This window comes from Rissa tridactyla, chromosome 14, assembly GCF_028500815.1.
Source record: "Rissa tridactyla isolate bRisTri1 chromosome 14, bRisTri1.patW.cur.20221130, whole genome shotgun sequence".
Lineage (NCBI taxonomy): Eukaryota > Metazoa > Chordata > Aves > Charadriiformes > Laridae > Rissa > Rissa tridactyla.
In genome coordinates, this window is record NC_071479.1 from 11,252,701 (window position 1) to 11,267,430 (window position 14,730).

A 14,730-nucleotide genomic window follows, 5' to 3' on the forward strand; every position below is an offset into this window, starting at 1 on the left:
CACTGCCATCAGCGCTGCTGCCTGTCCCAACGCCACGACAAAGGCCATCTGCAATCCAGCGCCCATGGGTGCCTGCTCCAGCAGCACCCCTGCAGCCCAGCACTACAGACACTGATGACATTTTCAGCTCCCAAAGCCAGGCGGTGTGGGTGACGCTTACCTCTCCTGTCACACTTTTGGGCTGTGAGCTCCTGTCCCAGAAACAAGAGCCCTTGATAGAAGAAACCAGAAAGAACCTCTGTCCCTCTCGCAGCTGGAAGGGGAAGGGAATCCTGATGCCTGAGTTGTTTCTGTTTCTTATCCAGAATAAGGGTGGTGAGACACTGGCCCAGGCTGCCCAGAGAGCGGGTGGAGGCCCCATCCCTGGAGACATTCAAGGCCAGGCTGGATGAGGCTCTGAGCGACCTGATCTAGTTGAAGATGTCCCTGCTGACTGCAGGGGGGTTGGACTAGATGGCCTTTAGAGGTCCCTTCCCACCCAACACATTCTATGGTTCTGTAATATTAACTGTCCTGTTAATAGTAGTAAAGTCACACTAAGCTATGGAAACCAGCTCACACACATCGCTCTTTGTGGACCCTTGCACCTAGAAGGTGGCTTCGTTTTATCCAGAGCCCTTCCCCTAAGCCATGCAAGCTTCCTGCTCTCCGCCCAGCTGCCCTCACGGGCTATTCTGCAGGAGAAAAACACTCCTCCAGTGGATAATTTCAAGAGGAGAAACCACAGACAGGCTTTCCAGCCCAGCATCATCTCAGCCAAGGACACATTTCCCCGGTCTCCAGCCTAGACCCCCTGTGCAGCTCTGGGGGATGCAGGAGCTGTGCGGCACACAGCTTTTGGCACTGCCACGCTGTGTGGGGTTTGGGCTTACCACGAGCACGCCGAGGAGCCGCACACACGCGCTGCACCGAGGTGGGCTGCAAAACACAGGTAGCAAAGCTGTAGTCCTTGCTCCCAATCTGAGCCACCGGGAAGACAAGCACAGCAATGCAATGCAGCTACACAATCCAAAAGAGACATTTGGGAAGAAATCCGTATTTCAGTCAGATAAAGGAAATGTACTTTGAATTATTTTATTCAGGATAGTTTGGATTTATTCCTGACAATAGCTCTGGAAGCAGGAGTTTGTGACGGAAGACTTTGGAAACCAACAATTACAAAGAGGCAAATCAAACAACCAGTGCAAACATCCACAGGATTACGTACATGATAATTCACAGCAACTTGTAGAAGGGGATTTAGGCACAAAACCAAAACCTGAAAAAGCAATGTCATAAATATCTGCTCAGTTTGCCTGCTCAAAACAAGGACATGTGCTTTTCCTGAGGTCCTTCCAGGCAGCATGTTCTCCCCAGGTTCTCAATGGCAAAGAACCTCTTCTTGGCCTCGCGGGTCTGGGAACAAGCCCAAAATTCCCACTGCTCTCGGTCCAGACAGCCCAAACTGTCTTTTCCAGTGTGTGTTGCTTAATATATGTCAGTTGCTATTTCGGGATGTCTAGATAATGAGCGTGGTGAAGTGTACCCAGAAGCAAAAAGCAGAAGAGCTCTCAGGACAAGTTGCCACCACCAGACCTGAAACAATCCAGTGGTTATTTCTGCACCGACTGGCACAGCCGAGAGTCTTCCAGACGAGCCCAAACAGACTTGCAGGGCAGAAATCTCGCTGGAGGTGCCAAAGGTGAGCTCAGGTATGAGCTCAGAAGAGCAGCAGCTCAGGAACGGGTCCAAAAAGCAGTCTCCGGAGCACGTGGCCATGTAGGAGCTGGAGAGAGCAGAGCTCTGACTGCCCACGCATCTGGGGGATGAGGAGACACAAATTCCTTCAATTCTCCCAGGTGTCCAGCACGGCCTCTGCTCTGCACATCACCAGCCAGGACCAAGAAAAGCAAAGAGCTGAAGACTGTGAGCCTGGAGAAGGAGTGAGCCACAGCGACGTGTGCTGCAGGGGCAGTAACCTGGTTACTATTTCCTCCTCCTGTTTATATCCCGCAGCTTCTGTTCTCATCTCACAACTCCTTAATTACAAAGTATCCCAAATGAGCATGTGAGGAACAAAGCATCTCACAGTTTATGAGAGGTCGCTTGGGCTTTGTTGCCTGTGCCCTTTTCACAGAACATTAGGAACAAGTGAAGCATCTGGAGGAGAACAGAGACCATGTTGCAGAGGAGCCCGGGCTGCCGTCCCTCTCCCTCGACCAGGACAGAGTCAGTGCAGGCCTGAGAAAGGACACCTTGACCACAGGCTGCTGTAACCTACTCCTCCATAAGCCCAGAACTGTGCAAATCCTGAGAGCAGGACTTGGTCTCTTCAGTAAATCACTACAGCAGGTTGACTTTGGCCACAACCTGCTTGCAGCCCATCCTGGAGTACTGTTTGTCCCCTGTAGTGTAGTAACCCAGCTGACTCGCTAAATTTTCAATATGCTTCTGGTCGGGATACAACCCTTCACTCCTCATCTCCTCTAGGAAGCAGTTTATGACGTGACTCTTCTCCAGAAGAACAAATGGGATGATGTCCGCAGACTTCCAGAGAGGGTGGGCATCGATCAGTACAGGCTGGACAATGCTCAGCAGCTCTTCAACTCCCCTTTGCTGATGCAGAAGCTCAGCAGATGCATTCTGGATAACAAACTTTGTTATTTCACCACCTCCTATGTTGCTTATTAAAATGTAGATGGCATTGAGGAACTCGTTAGTTTGATTGGGTTCGAAGAATCGGCTGAGAGTATCCAGCAGGACTGGAGACATGAGTTCAACCTCATCTAGAATAAACAAGGGTATCTTCTCTTCTATTTCGGCTCTTGTAACCATGTCAGAAATTTTCTTAGACAAATCTATTTCGCAAGTGAGAGGAGCCACCCCGTTGGGGCAGTGATGCATAACAAAGTACTGAAGCACAAAGTCATTGTCCATGACGGAACGAAAATGTTTGGCCAGCAGCCAGCCAACATGACTCTTCCCAACCCCTGTCGGGCCATTTAAAGAGATTACTAGAGGCTTGTTGTGTATGTGGGTAGCCAGATAGTCTTTCAGTAATTCCATAATACTTTCCACAGCAGCCTTCTGCCCAAATACTTCCCGGTGCATTGTTTTCTCCAAACCGTCTAGGTCGTATTTTTGGAGGTTATCATCCAGGTTCTCTATCGCATTAAGAATCTGGAAGAAGATAATGACGATGAGCAGGAGGAGGCAGCGTTTTGCCTTGCTCTTCTCCTCCGTTGGAAGGTATCTTTTTGTTTTATCTGGATACAAGACTATTCTAGATTTCCTTCGATTCTTTTTCCTCCTGCATTTTTTCATAGCATACTGTTCTACAGACGTGTCAAAGGTGAAGTACTGGGAAGTTTTGAAGCTGCTCTGATTGAGGAAGGACATGGAAGGGCCATACAGGCCAGTTCGGGTCAGGGAAAGCTGCCTTTGAAGCAGCCTCGCGTGGGCAAGCTCTGAGGATTTTTCTCGAGGGAGCTCTAAATGCAGACGGCTTTTCTTTTGCACCCGGTATCGTCGTCGCAGGCGGATGATCGCTCGCAAGGGAGAAGAAATTGAAAACATTTTCTTTGAAGCAGCAGGGACTTCAGTGTCCGGTACTTCTTCCCCATCACTCTCATAGCAAGATGCCTCTCCTTTCTCGTCGCTCTCGGCACAGGGCTTCTCCCCTTCCCCATTGCTGTCGGTGGCGGGCAGCTCTCCTTCCACACTGCTCTCAGCACAAGGTGCCTCTTCTTTTCCGTTGGTCTCAGCACAGGGCATCTCTCCTTCTGCATCGCTCTCAGCACAGGAAACCTCTCCTTCGGTATCGCTCTCCACACAGGGCATCTCTCCTCCCAGATCCTCCGGGGCAGAGGACACTTCTCCATCCACCTCAGCGCAGGGCAGCTCTCCGTCCATCTCGCCTGCTTCTTGCAGCCCATTCACATCATCCTCTTTCTTAAAAAAAAAAAAAGACAGTATAAAATCAACCTTTGTAAGACCAGGAAGTGACTGGTAACAGACAAATGAGGCAGATATCCCACTTTCTAATAGGCAGAACGATTACCCGTAGCAATCAGAACGGCAAGGTGGCAGAGAGAGATTTTCAGAGCTAAGCTAACTTTCTGGAAGACGCTCTGGACATGCAAAACTACAGATGAATTCAGTATCAATAAACACAAATCGATGTACATCACAAAACCAACCCTACCTCCGCATGCAGAAGGACAGCTCGGAGCTGGCTGGAGCCAAAGCCGGGGGCTCTGCTACCTTCTGCCATGAGCAAGAGGCAGGACGCCGGGCAGACAGAGCCGTGGTTCGCACCAGAGCTGCCCAGTCCTAGTTCCTTACATCTGCTAAATATGAGCAAGACACAAAACCACACCTCTGCCCCGGCGTACGCACACACGTACACACCCCCATTGGAAACAGTCACTCGTACACCCGCAGAGACCTTTCGGGGTGTGGAAGTGACCACGGCAGGAACTTGCCGTGGAAACCTCATGCCATGCGGGTTGCGGTGGCGCGGCATCTCCCTTGCTGGGGTGGGGGGAGATTTTTCCTGACTCTGCCAATGGGAATGCCAGCTCTGCCAGGGAGCACCAGCTCCGGCTGCTGCGGCAGGGAGAAGGGGTGGGGGCAGTGTCCGGGCAGTGGGCACTTGGTGCGCAGCCCCCCAGGCTGCCCCGGGGGCTTGGGCAGGTTGCAGAGAACTGATGTGGTTGTGACTGAGCCTGGCAGCAGCACATGGCTCCGGGGAGAGGAGTGGGGCTGCCCCGTGCCACCCCGACCCTCCTACCCCCATGGTCCTCCCTGCCCCATGTGCCCACACACTCACACCCCTGGACCCACAGCAGCCACTGTGACCTTCCCCTGCGAGACCCCGGAGCCACCCAGGAGAGCGTGGGGACACGAGCATCCCTAGGGAAAACCATCTGCATCGGGAATGCATGGACAAACCTTGGTTGGCGAGCAAGAAGGAAGAGGCAAAGACATGCTCCGGCAACAGGACACAATGACAAGAGGCTCGGACCATGCAGGGAAGCCCCTGGGAGAAAACAGCTCTCCAGGCCTGGATGCGGCCACCCGGCGCAGGACCCCGCGCACGTGCTGCAGTGCCAGGAACGGCTCCGTCCCTGCCCGGCACGAAGCCAGTGGCAACAGGAGCTGTGTCACAGTGGGAGGGCATTTCCCCACCACCTCCAGACCACAGCAGCGCTGACGCAAGAGGACAGTTTGCTGCGGTGACATTGCCAACCCCGAGAGAGCAGGAAGCCGGCACGGGCAGGGCAAGAAAAGTCACTTTCATCAGCCACCCAGAAAAATCAACCCTCCGTCCTGCCAAAAGCACCACGTCTCCGGGGAGAAGGTCCCCAAAGGATTTGTTATTAACTCGCTTCAGCTCAGCAGGAAGTTACCAACCTGCCGAATGTCACGCTCTGGCGAAGGTTTTACTTCCCCCATGGTGGGGCTGACGCAGGCGGCCACCCGCCGGCACGCAGCAAGCCACAGGGCTGCGCGGGGAGTCGCGGGTGCTGGGACACGCTCCTGGCCACCTCCTCGCTTTGCCCGGCTCCTCTCCCGGCTCCTCCGAGATGCTGGGACACGCCGTCCCAAGCCTTTACCCCGCTCCGGGGACAATTTGGTTTCTGGACCATGCCCCGCCAGCCGGCTGGTTGTGGGAACCAAGCCGGGGCGATCGGCTCCCCCCAGCGCTAATCGCTGGACGAGCTATTGCTGTGCTGTGCTGGAGCGCTAACTGCTGACCCTGCGCTGGATTTGGCCATGCCCAGAGCAAAACCAGCCGGACGAGATTCCTACAAGCAAGCGTGGAGGCGGCAGCAGGCAGGAGAGCTGAGGGCCACCCATGCCACTGCCGGGGATGCCACGGGGAGCCCCGGGCTGTCCCCACGCCACCCTGGGGTCACACCCTTGCTTCTCTCCATCTTGCACCCTTTGTCTTGCTCACACGAGGTCCCCGACAGTTCATCTGTCCCCAAAGCCACTGGGGAGCAGCCCCCGCGACGCAGAGCAGCACGGGCCATGGTCCCCAGGGAGTGGGGACATCCCAGAGCTCAGCCTGGGGCCAGGACAACCCTCCGGGCTGTAACACACATCCACGAAAACATGGGGTGAAGCTTTCCCAGCCCCAAACCCACGCAGGTGTAGAGGGTGTTGATTAAACACCAGGAAGGAGCTGTGGGAGTTTATGGGTAAAGGTTTAGGGAGCAGATGGATGCTGGCAGGGGAAAACGAGACACCCCAAACATTCCCTGCGGAGGCTGCCAGCACACAGCAAGGTGCCAACCCCCCCTGCCCGTAGCCCTGGCTGGAGCACGAAGCAGTTCAGCTCCTCAAAACTGAAGCCAGCTCTCCTACCACCGCCGTGTCCGCATGGGGAGCCTGAGAAAGGGAAAGTGAAAGGGCAAGGACCGAGCGCTCATTAGCCCGGAGATGCTCCCGACCCTCTTTCCCAAAAGCTGAGAGCCCAACCAGCACATCCATCCCACCGGCACAGGATGCCCAACCCTCCAGGTGAGCCGAACGAGGTGGGTGGAGGGCCCAGATCCCATTCTGAGCACAAAATCCGTCCAGTCAGGCATACAATAATCCTATTAATAGCGTGACTCGGTTCCTAATACCTGCTCTTATTTTACACAGGAGTTAAATGTTGTAAGAGCAGCCCCGCTTGCTCAACGTCGGATCGGGGCCGGAGCAGGCGGCTGTGCCAGCCCAGAGGTGCTGCCAACCTGCAGAGATGTGCTTTCGGCAGCTTAATTAGAAGTTTGGTGAAAACAATAGGAAAAAGAACCTGACAATTAGGTCCGGGGCATCACCAGTGCTGGGGTAAGCACCGTTAGTCACTGCGCTGCGCCTAGTCCGGCCACACCGCGGGAAGAGTCGCTCCTGAGAAACCTCCAGCTTTCCTCATTTAGCTCTTTCCCAAACATTTGCATTTGTGTGTCACCCTGCTCCTGCCAAAACAAGGTTTCCACAACAGAGGAGCCTGCGTGGGCAGCCGGAGGCAGCCGGGCCAGGAGGGGAGCGGGATGGGGCAGCCTCCGGGCAGACGGCGTTTGCGGGCAGAAAGTGCCCGGTTTGCAGGAGACGTCGGCCTGACGCCAGCCGGAGAAACAAGTCCCTGGTTAAAGTGCCGACCGCTGAGTCCCAAAAACAGCGTCGGAGAGGAGGGAGCTGCACCCCAAACTCAGGCTCTTTGGGTTTGCAAAGCTGCTGGGAAAAGGGACTGGCTGGAAAATCCCAAAGGCTGATCCTGCCGGCTGAAAGCCAACCCTTCTGTCCAAAACTGAACGTTTCCAGGGGGAAAAGCGGAGCAAAACGGCCCCTTGCAGCAGGAGACGTGGATCGAAGGGCATTAGTGGCCAGGAACGGAAATCCTGGATGATGGCAGAGGCCAGGCACGGCTCCGGCACCCCGAGTCGCACTCCCCGGGGGCAGCGCTTGGAAACAAGCTGAGAAACGTGGTTTGCTTCGTGGCTGGGAGCTCGGGGTACGCAGACATTCAGCCTCCCCAAAAACACGGCGCGAGGGTGACAGCCAGGGCGATGCAAAACCCACCTGCGCCGCCCCGAAAACCTCCTTGTCACCAAACCCCGCCAGCCCCGCTCCCAGCCCCATTTTTATCGCTGAGCCCCAAAGCCTGAGAGCGAGGGGGAGGGCGGCAAGCGGAGGGGAAGAACCCGGAGCATCCGGAACCAGCAGGAACAGGAGGGTCCCCGCAAAACCGGGGTGTTTTTTTGGTAGAAAGGGGCCACTGGGGACGAGCAGATGGCGGTGGCGGGGATGGAGGTGTAAGTGTCCGAGGGGGGCCCCGGTGACCCCCGCGGGGTGGGAGTGGGACAGGGGAGCCGGACCGAGCGCAGTTACCCGCAGTGTGTCCCTCGGGGCCAGCCGCCGGTGCTCCCCTTCGGCCGCTGAGCCCGGGCTCCAGCCTCGGACGGGCCGGCTGCTCCTCTGCCCCCCTGGCTCTCATCCGTATAAAAACCCGTCTGCGGAGAGGAAATGGCGAGGAGGAGTGGCCCGCGGCGGCACTTCCTTCTCCCCGCGCTGCGGGACGGCCGCCGACGGCCGGTTTTCTCTCCCCCCTCTTGCTCAGAGCCCTCCTGGGTGGCTGCCGTCACGGCGGCATCGTGCGAGGAATCACGAATGCCGGGCAGCCGCGGCGGGACAGGGACGGGGCAGCGGGATGAGCTCATCACACACACGGCCTCGAAAACCCTGAGTTTAGGCAAAACCTCCCCACCCTCCGGGGTGTAATTAGCCTGTCGCTGGTAAAGGGCAAGGCCGTGATGCTACAAAGGGAGATTATCGGGGCTGAGCCAGCGTCGGTGCGGCTCGGGGACGAGGACTCTCCCTAGCAGGGAAAACAGGGAGAGTGAAAATAGAGTGAACACAGGGAAAAAATACCGAGGATGGAAAAAAACAGCAATTCCAGAGGAGCTGGTTTGTCTGTCCCTGGGCTCCTGCTCCGCTGCCACCGGCCACCCCGACCCCACTGAGGCTTTTGGCCCCTTCGCAGCCCCGTGGCAGAGGGATGTGGGGACATGGGGACGGCCAGGCCGGGCTGCACGGTCACTGCGGAACCGACTTCTGGAAGAGCCGGTGTGGGCACCCCGAGCCCTCGCTGCACAAAATCTCCCTGGGGAAAACCGCTGCTTCCATCAGCTGCGTTAAGAGAAAGAAGGAGGAACCAGCGGGGTTTTTTCCGTACCCGGCGGTGCCGAGGCTCATCGTGGCGGCTCCTCTGCACCTCCACCTGCAGCTCAGTTTTCCTTTAGCCCTTCCGAAGCCGCCCTGACACCCCCCCGCCTCTCACCTGTGCTTGCACAACACGGCCAAGGCTTTTCCCTGGAAAACAAGCCCTTTTGGCAAAGGCGCAGCAGCTCCAAAGTGACCTCTGGCTGGCCAAACTCCTATTTCTGCATAAAATCCCAACTGGAACCTGCTCCCTGCGAAAGCAGCTCCCCAGGACCAAAGAAAGGGGGAAATAAAACCCAGTTTGGGGTGATTCGGAGCACCACAGCGCAGATCCCACCCTGGCTGCGACGTGCACAAAGGTCCCCGTATCCTGATGGGAAGAGGATGCTCTGAGCAGGGTCCCCCCAGCCCGGACCCGCAGAGTCTCCTCGACCCCGTGCTGGGCAACCGGACACACCTCTGCTGCTGCCGGAGGGGGATTTGCCTAACAAATCCTTGCAAATGTGGGGATTTCTGTGTCACGAAGGCGCAGGAGCTGCGCCAGAGGACTGGGAGCTGCTGGCGGGGTCGGGAAGCCCCGCAGGGCTGACCGCGAGCAGGAGGTCCCCTCCGCAGGAGCTTGGGCAGGCTTTTTGGGAGCAGCCATGAAAGGAGATGCTTTTCCGGCTAATTCAGATTTTCGCATGGCCGAAAATCATAAAAAAAAGAAAAAAAATAATAAAGCAATGCCTCCCAAAAACCCTAAAAGAAGCAATGAGAGGAGCCAGAAGCTCCCAGCCACCACCCGGGGCTGTCGGCAAACCTCCGCGGCCCAGAAAAAACCCTATTGCTGTAACTGGGAAGGAGCGTGAGCCGTCCCCAGCGCCTGGGGGCAGCCGGGGGGAGCACAGGGGGCAGGAAGCCTCTGAAACGCAGCAGGAAAGCAAGGGAGGTGGGAGCAGGGCTCGAGGTGTCCCTGCAATGGGGTTTCTAAACCCCTCCCAAGCCGCAGGGACACAGAGACGCCGGGGGCCACGGCCGGAGAGGAGGGTGACGAGCTCCTGGTTACGGCGGGGACGTGGCATCGACCTGCGTGGGACCCCCCCCGGTGCTGGGGGAGCTCGATGGCATGTGGGGACGGGGACCCAAGTGGCCACCACCAGCCCCTGCCTGACCCAGGGTGGGGGCCAAGCACAGCTGTGGGGTGCCCGTGCGGGTGACAGGGTGATGCAGGGCTGGCACTTGCAGCTGCCATCACCGTGTCACCCCCAGCTGGCCACCAAAATCACCATCTCAGTCAGGAGCGGCTGCCAAAAAATCTGGGGGGAGCACCTGGGGGGAGCAGGAGGACAGGCAGGGGCATCGCTGGCACCAGGAGGTGTCCCATGCAGGGACGTCCCTCGGGCAGGGCCCATGGGGCAGGTGGGGACATGGGGGACAGGGCCGTGGGAAACAGCCCTGCGCATGTTCCTTGCTGAAATACCGTCTTGTGCTGATGCCACCCCTGACAAGGTCCCGGGGGGGTGGGGCGGGGGGGCTGTGTCCCCCCCCACAGGGCTCTGGGGACCTCCAGCACCCCAAAGCGGGGGGAACAGGCTGCCATGCTGCTGGGTGCCGTGGGGAGGGGGGGGGGACATGCAGGCACTGGGGCAATGCAGTTGGGGGGGGGGCGCTGTATGTGGGGGGCAACGCAATGGGGTGGAAGCTGCATGGGGGGCAGTGCCATGGGGGCTGTGTACAGGTTGGGGCGGGGGGGGGCAGTGCATTGTGGGGGCCCTGGGTGCAATGGGGAGGGCTGTGTACATGATGGTGGGGGGTGTGTGCAAGGGGGGGGACACTGCATTGGGGGGGGCACATGCCGGGCATGGGCATCGGGGCTGTGCAATGGGGGGGGACCACGTGTGAGCAGGGAGCAGTGGGGAGCCATGTGTGTGCAGGGGGGCCGTGCAGCTGAGGGGGGGGCCATGCCTGTGCCATGGGGCACTGCCCTGGGGGGCTGGACAGTGGGGCAGTGCAATGGGGTGGGGGCTGTAAGCACGCTGGGGGGGGGGTAGCGCAGGGGCAGGAGGGGTTTGCACTGGGGGCGGCCCTCTCTCCCCCCCAACCCCCGTCTCCCCCACTCACCTTGGGGGCCACCAGCCCTGTCCCCTGCGTCCCTGGCGGTGTCGAGGACGGGCCCCCCTCATCCGGGCCCCACGCGGGGAGGAAGCGGCGGCCGTGCCGGGATGGGTGAGGAGCGGCCGCGGGTGCCACGGCCCTTCCTGCAGAGCCACGAATGCAAATCCTGCGCAAACACGGCCTCTCCCGCGGCTCTGCCCCGCCGCCAGCCGCTCCGGGGGAAAACGGGCACGAAAGCCCCCGGGACGGGGAGATGGCGACCGCCGAGCCGAGACTTTGGTACCAGTCACTGAGCGGCACCCACTGGTTTGGGCACCCGCAAGGTGATGGGCAGCCCCTGATTTTGGTACCCAGCAGAAAGCATGGCCGGGGGTCAGGGTGGCCGCATGGTCTAAAACACAACAATTTTAGATTTTTTCTCTATTTTTTGGCACATCGCCTTTTTAGCTGAAACACCTCCAGGGCTCGTTAGCAGCAGCTGTAACCCAGACACATCCAAATATTGCTGGTCCCTCCACTCCCTCGGGAAGGCAGAATACAGCCAGTGAACCCCTGGGGTCCCCAATTCCACACCCCCTGGAACCACAGTGGGTCCCTCTGGGGGGGGGGGGCTGCGGGAGCCGAGAGCCTGGAATGGATCCAGGATGAACCCCGGCAGCACTGGGACGGGGCGGGGGGGGTCCCATCCCCACGGCGCCGGCCTCGTCTGGAAAAACTCTACAAAAAGGAGGAAACCCGTCAAAAAAGAAGCTAAAGAAGGCTGAGAAGGTCACAGGCTTGGAACCGCCAGGAAAAAGTATGTAGAGGTCAGAAATATGCCCCGTGGATGCAAAGCCTGGAGCGGGCAGGGAATGGGCAGGGAGCGGGCAGGGAGCGGGCAGGGAACGGGCAGGGAGCCCTGAAACGGAAAGCGAGAGCTGCAATGGGGAAGGGGAACTGGCAGCCGCGTGGGGACACAGAAACCCCCGAGCAGCCCCGCGGGCCCCGGCCTCGGAGCAGCCCCTCCAGCCTCCCCGGAAAGGGAAGAATAAAAAGTACACGGTAAAATAATCTTTCCCAGGGTGGGCAGCGGGTTCCTCGGCGTGAGGCTACCCAGCAGGATCCGGTCCCGTGGGGACATTTCCAGCCCCACACATCCTTTTTCCGAGCATTTTTGCAGTGCTACCGACCGCCCCCGACTCCACAGCCGCTCGGCGACGGCTCGGGCCATCAGGTGGGTTTTCTTTTTCCTTTTCTATCACCCACCTTGTGTCGATCTGCCCCGAGTTTCTGCTCCAGCCCCTCGCTTCCCCAGGGTCCCCCCGCGCCGGCAGCCCTCCTGCATCCCAAACCCATCAGCGGGAAACAGGAACGGCTCAGGGTAAAACCAACGGCAGCTCCGCGACACCCCGGGCAGGATACGGCACTGGGGCCACGGAGCCGGACCCCGGGGCTGCTCTTCCCAATCTCGCTCTTAGCAAAAATTTCCAACCTTCGTAAGCAGCGCCGCTTTAACACGTCCTGAATAACCCAAACAGTTTATCTGTGGGCCAGGGAACGTCCCTTCTAGGGACACCGCATCCTGCTTGGGTTATCGTGGCCCTTCTAAACAGTTTATAAATAGACCAAGGTAAACGAGGGCCATCGCTCTTTTTGAAGGAAAGCGAGGATTTTTTTATCCAATTTCTTTTTTTTTTTTTTTTTTTAAAGCCACTCAAGGAGCGCCGCTCCAAAGAACCGCTCCTAAACCCCAATTTCAATCCACTGCTGCTCTCGCCGAAGCAATTAAAAAAGGGAAAAAAACAGAGAAATGGCTTTGGCAGCTTCACCCCATCACGTGCCGGCCTTGGCGGCGCCGTGGGGCCGATGGGAAGGTCGCGGTTGACCCCCGAGGCACCGGCTGGGCCCACGACCAGGACGGCAACTGGGCTGGGTGCCGGGGCCAGCGACAGGAGAAGAGAGGGAGCAGCGGCACGCATTGCTGCGCCCGGGAGGCTTCGGGGTCACTCTGCTTTTCACATTGGAAAAAAAAGTGGAAAATTGAGGGGAAAAAATGGAAAATTTGGGAAATAATTTTGAAAAGATGGAGTGCGGCGAGAGCCTCTCCTGCAGCAGGTGGGACGGTCCCCTATGCAGCGTCCTCCCCTCAGCATCCCCCGATGCCACAAATACTTACTCATTTCACAAGGGCTGATCAGATAAAATCATCGTAACACTTTTCCGTGTAAACGAGCGTTCACCGGAAGGGTTTATAGCGTGCAACGAGGGCGTCTGTCAAACACCCCAGAGGAACTGAAGCCATTTCCAAGTCCCTAAGGAGTAAAGAAAAGGGATTTTACATGCATTTTCAAGCTACATGTATTTTTTTCTTTCTTTTCTCTACCAGTGGAAGCGATTTGCAAAGGCGAGGGACCTGGGATGGGGCTTCGCCTCGGCCGGCAGATGCAGCTCTGGCCCGAAGCAACACGGCTGCACAGCAAACAGCGCCAAAAAGAGCCCAAAGCCCTTTTTATTTTTTCCCAGCTGCTTCCGTTCAGGCTGAAAAAATTGTATTTCCAGCTTGTTTCAATTAATTTTAAGACTTTTACATTCCATAAAAGCTGAAGCGCTCATTAAACCAGGGTTTTCGCTATTGTCACACTTTGAAACGACCACACCACAACTCCGCCGCTGGCTCTGGCTCGGCCGCGCCGGGACCTCCCGCGGGGAGAGAAGCGGCTCCAGGTCCCATCAACGGCGGTGGCAGCGCTCACCTCCCGGCTCAGGACAGACACACTCATCACACCCCCCCAGGCCCATCCCACAGGGGGAGCGTTGGGGTGGCTGGGAATGACCTGGGCAGGGGAGACGCTCTTCCACTGCCCTTCCCTACCTGACCTCCGCAGCCCTGCCATGGCTGCGGGCACGGCGGGGAGGGCTGGATGCGGCCCCGGGTGCGTCACGGGGAGGCCGGGAGCGCTGCCAGGGACGGGGTACGGCTAGGGCACGCTCACCGCCCCCCAGCACCCTGCCTCGGCGGGTGAGAAGCGCCGCAGGAGGAAACTATCCACCTGCACCCACAGATAAATAAATAAATGCATTTTTTTTGCATCTATAATTTTTTTGCAGCTATCAGCAAAGCCGACCCAGGGGGGGCTCTGGAGTCACTGGCAGCCGCGTTCCTCACCCCAGCAGCCAGCCCTGGCTCCGTCGGTGGCCGGGGACAGCCCCAGCCCCCCGCCGTCCCGCTGCAGCGCCGCGCAGCTGGACGTTTCTTTGATCTCACAAGATGAAAAAGCGACGTTCCCCCGCCCTGTCGCGGCCGCAGCGCGCCCAGACGTTTCCATGCTCAGCCCCGGCGCGGGACGTGCCGCATCTCACCCCGGCCCGCGCACCCTGCCACTGCCCGCCTTTCCACACGCTGCCGTGTGCTCCAACAGCTCGCTTTCCTGAAAAAAAATTTAAAAGAAACCAAACCAAAATAAAACAAGAGCAGCTGTGAAACGTGGCCCCAAGTCTCTGCACCTGCAGCACAGGCAGGAAAGAAGCGTCCTCCGGGGGTGTCCTCACAACCTGCCCACGTCTTGCTCCCTCTCGCCCTCCCGCAGCAGGTGGGGTCTGGATGGAGCCCAAGCGCTTGTGGGCTGCTGTGATTTATTGAGTGGTGGGCGAGCGTCTAAGCAAGAGCTCAGCAAGGGCACGAGGGGCTGAGCAGCCTTTGAGGGAAGGTGGAGAAGTCCCCAAAAGGTGTTTGCTGCGAGGGAGGTTCCTGTATCGGAAACTGGGGAGGGAAAACCCACCAGGACGCGCCGGAGGAGCCACGAGCAGCAGCGGAGGCCTCTGCCTGGGGCTGCACCAGCTGCGGTTCAACAAGACTTTGTGTCCCATGGCCTCGACCCGTGTCCCAGATGTGGCTCCTAAGGATGTCCCCAGCCACATCCCACGCTGGGCACAGCAGTGACCAGTGCCGTGTCCTGGCCACCC

General features: G+C 58.3%; 1 protein-coding gene across 4 annotated transcripts; it reads right to left on the reverse strand.

Moving 5' to 3' along the window:
• Positions 1–912: 912 nt before the first annotated feature.
• On the reverse strand, positions 913–12,096 carry TOR4A (torsin family 4 member A). 4 transcript variants are annotated; one of them, XM_054221050.1, is made up of 2 exons: positions 4,184–4,758; positions 913–3,930 (listed from the first exon to the last, which is right to left on the reverse strand). In XM_054221050.1, the coding sequence occupies exons 1-2, from the start codon at positions 4,502–4,504 to the stop codon at positions 2,323–2,325; spliced, it is 1,929 nt and encodes a 642-aa protein (XP_054077025.1). In that variant the 5' UTR covers positions 4,505–4,758; the 3' UTR covers positions 913–2,322. The 4 variants fall into 4 exon arrangements, with proteins under 4 accessions (XP_054077025.1, XP_054077028.1, XP_054077027.1 ...); XM_054221053.1 differs by lacking the exon at positions 4,184–4,758 and adding an exon at positions 12,034–12,096 and having other exon boundaries at positions 918–3,930; XM_054221052.1 differs by lacking the exon at positions 4,184–4,758 and adding an exon at positions 10,795–10,894 and having other exon boundaries at positions 918–3,930.
• Positions 12,097–14,730: the final 2,634 nt, after the last annotated feature.